The 1,589-nt window shown below is 36.4% G+C and overlaps 1 protein-coding gene across 1 annotated transcript; it reads right to left on the bottom strand.

Annotated features, from left to right (window-relative positions):
* Positions 1 to 488: 488 nt before the first annotated feature.
* LOC104627091 (cytochrome c) lies at positions 489 to 1,249 on the bottom strand. The gene is made up of 2 exons (XM_010295195.1): positions 1,073 to 1,249; positions 489 to 905 (listed from the first exon to the last, which is right to left on the bottom strand). Exons 1-2 carry the CDS (start codon positions 1,239 to 1,241, stop codon positions 757 to 759), a joined length of 318 nt encoding a protein of 105 aa, XP_010293497.1. The 5' UTR covers positions 1,242 to 1,249; the 3' UTR covers positions 489 to 756.
* Positions 1,250 to 1,589: the final 340 nt, after the last annotated feature.

Below are 1,589 nucleotides of genomic sequence, written 5' to 3'. Positions count from 1 at the left end.
ACACCAAGAATGGCTGTTTTTTTACTGAAAAAAGGGTTTCAGTAACATTTACAAAACTGAATATGTTTCTGAAGGGGAGTTGTAGTCTACCAGTGCATGCAGCTGTCAAAGTCTGGATAAATTGGGTAACATGCTTCCCCTAGATAAAAGTGGCTGGGCACAACTGCCATTTCACGAATGTGAAAGTCAGATGAAATGCATTCTTATTGCAAGCTTTAGACAGATTAATACATACCACAACACCTAGCACTGATTAAATTTAGAAAAATATTATCTTGAGGGGTTTTTTTTTAGCCTTTGTTGTTTTGGTTTTTTTTTTTAAATCTTTAAAGTAATGTAACAGAAGATGCATGGTGGAAGATGCCAAAAACCACCCTGCTTTTTAATCTGGAAGAGTTGGGCTGTCAAAGCTATTATGCTATTGACAATTACTCATTTGATTACTTACGGAATTTATTTTTTTTAAACAATGAAGAGGCAGGAAATGCTTATTTATTTTTTTTTAATTCTATGATCAAGAATGACTGAACATTATAGTCATTTAAATCAACCCAATAACATAGTTTCCATTAAGTTAATGGCTGCCAAACAAGCGTGTACTCCAGTGACCCACCGTGAGCAACGTTATCTGATGGGTGAGACAGATTTTAAGGTTAAACACAGTACATGTAAAAATAGAAAGTTTAAAAACCAATCTCATCACAGACATTTCCATTGCCATCTCCTTTGTGAAATAAATAAGGCAGCAGATAACTTTTACTTTGAAGTGGCATCTTTGAGGTATGCTATTAAGTCTGCTCTCTCAGACTTCTTCTTAATACCCGCAAAAATCATCTTTGTTCCTGGGATATACTTCTTTGGATTTTCCAAATACTCCATCAGAGTATCCTCACCCCAGGTGATACCTAGAGAGAAGAAAAAAGATAGTTAGTGACTTCAAAATAACAAATATATTTATATTATTGTCCTCCATATTATTTTACTTTTTGGCAGATTTCAGTACTTCTAGAACTATCACCGAGAACTGAGTATTTTTGTCCCTAGTAAGTCATAAAAACAGTTTTAAGTTTACCTTTATTCTTATTAGCATCCGTGTAAGAAAAGCCCTCAGCCTGTCCAGTCTTGCGTCCAAACAGGCCATTCAGGTTGGGTCCAGTCTTGTGCTTGCCTCCCTTTTCAACTGTATGGCACTGGGAACATTTCTGCACAAAGATCTTCTTGCCCTTCTCAATATCTCCCATTTTCAGTACTAGACCAAGAATATACACAGAGGTCAGTATTGCAATTTCAAGGTCACCTATTCAACATAAACTTTTAAAGCACCCTGTTCGTTTACAAAACCGCATTAGCAGCCCATCAGTGCAGCAATTCTCCAGCACAGTTTCTATTCACTAACTATAGCTCCTGGGTTTGAAGATTAGCACAGAATCATTAGACTATGTAAAAGGTATCAAGGTGATAAACATGCCTGAAGAGCAGGAAAAACCTTCCCGCAGCCAAAGTAATTGCCCCACAGCATTTACTAACAGTACAGAAATAATTTCTGAAGAGTAAATTGAACACGACTTTCACATACAGCTTGTATATCT

This window comes from Phaethon lepturus, unplaced genomic scaffold, assembly GCF_000687285.1.
Source record: "Phaethon lepturus isolate BGI_N335 unplaced genomic scaffold, ASM68728v1 scaffold8559, whole genome shotgun sequence".
NCBI lineage: Eukaryota > Metazoa > Chordata > Aves > Phaethontiformes > Phaethontidae > Phaethon > Phaethon lepturus.
Note: the sequence above shows the minus strand (reverse complement) of the source record. Positions and strands in the feature narration are given on the sequence as shown.

Excerpts from the sequence above, each read along its gene's own strand:
- LOC104627091 (XM_010295195.1), bottom strand. The coding sequence starts at position 1,241 with ATGGGAGATATTGAGAAGGGCAAGAAGATCTTTGTGCAGAAATGTTCC. Across the intron at positions 906-1,072 it reads GGATGCTAATAAGAATAAAG|GTATCACCTGGGGTGAGGAT; the intron begins GTAAACTTAAAA and ends TCTTCTCTCTAG.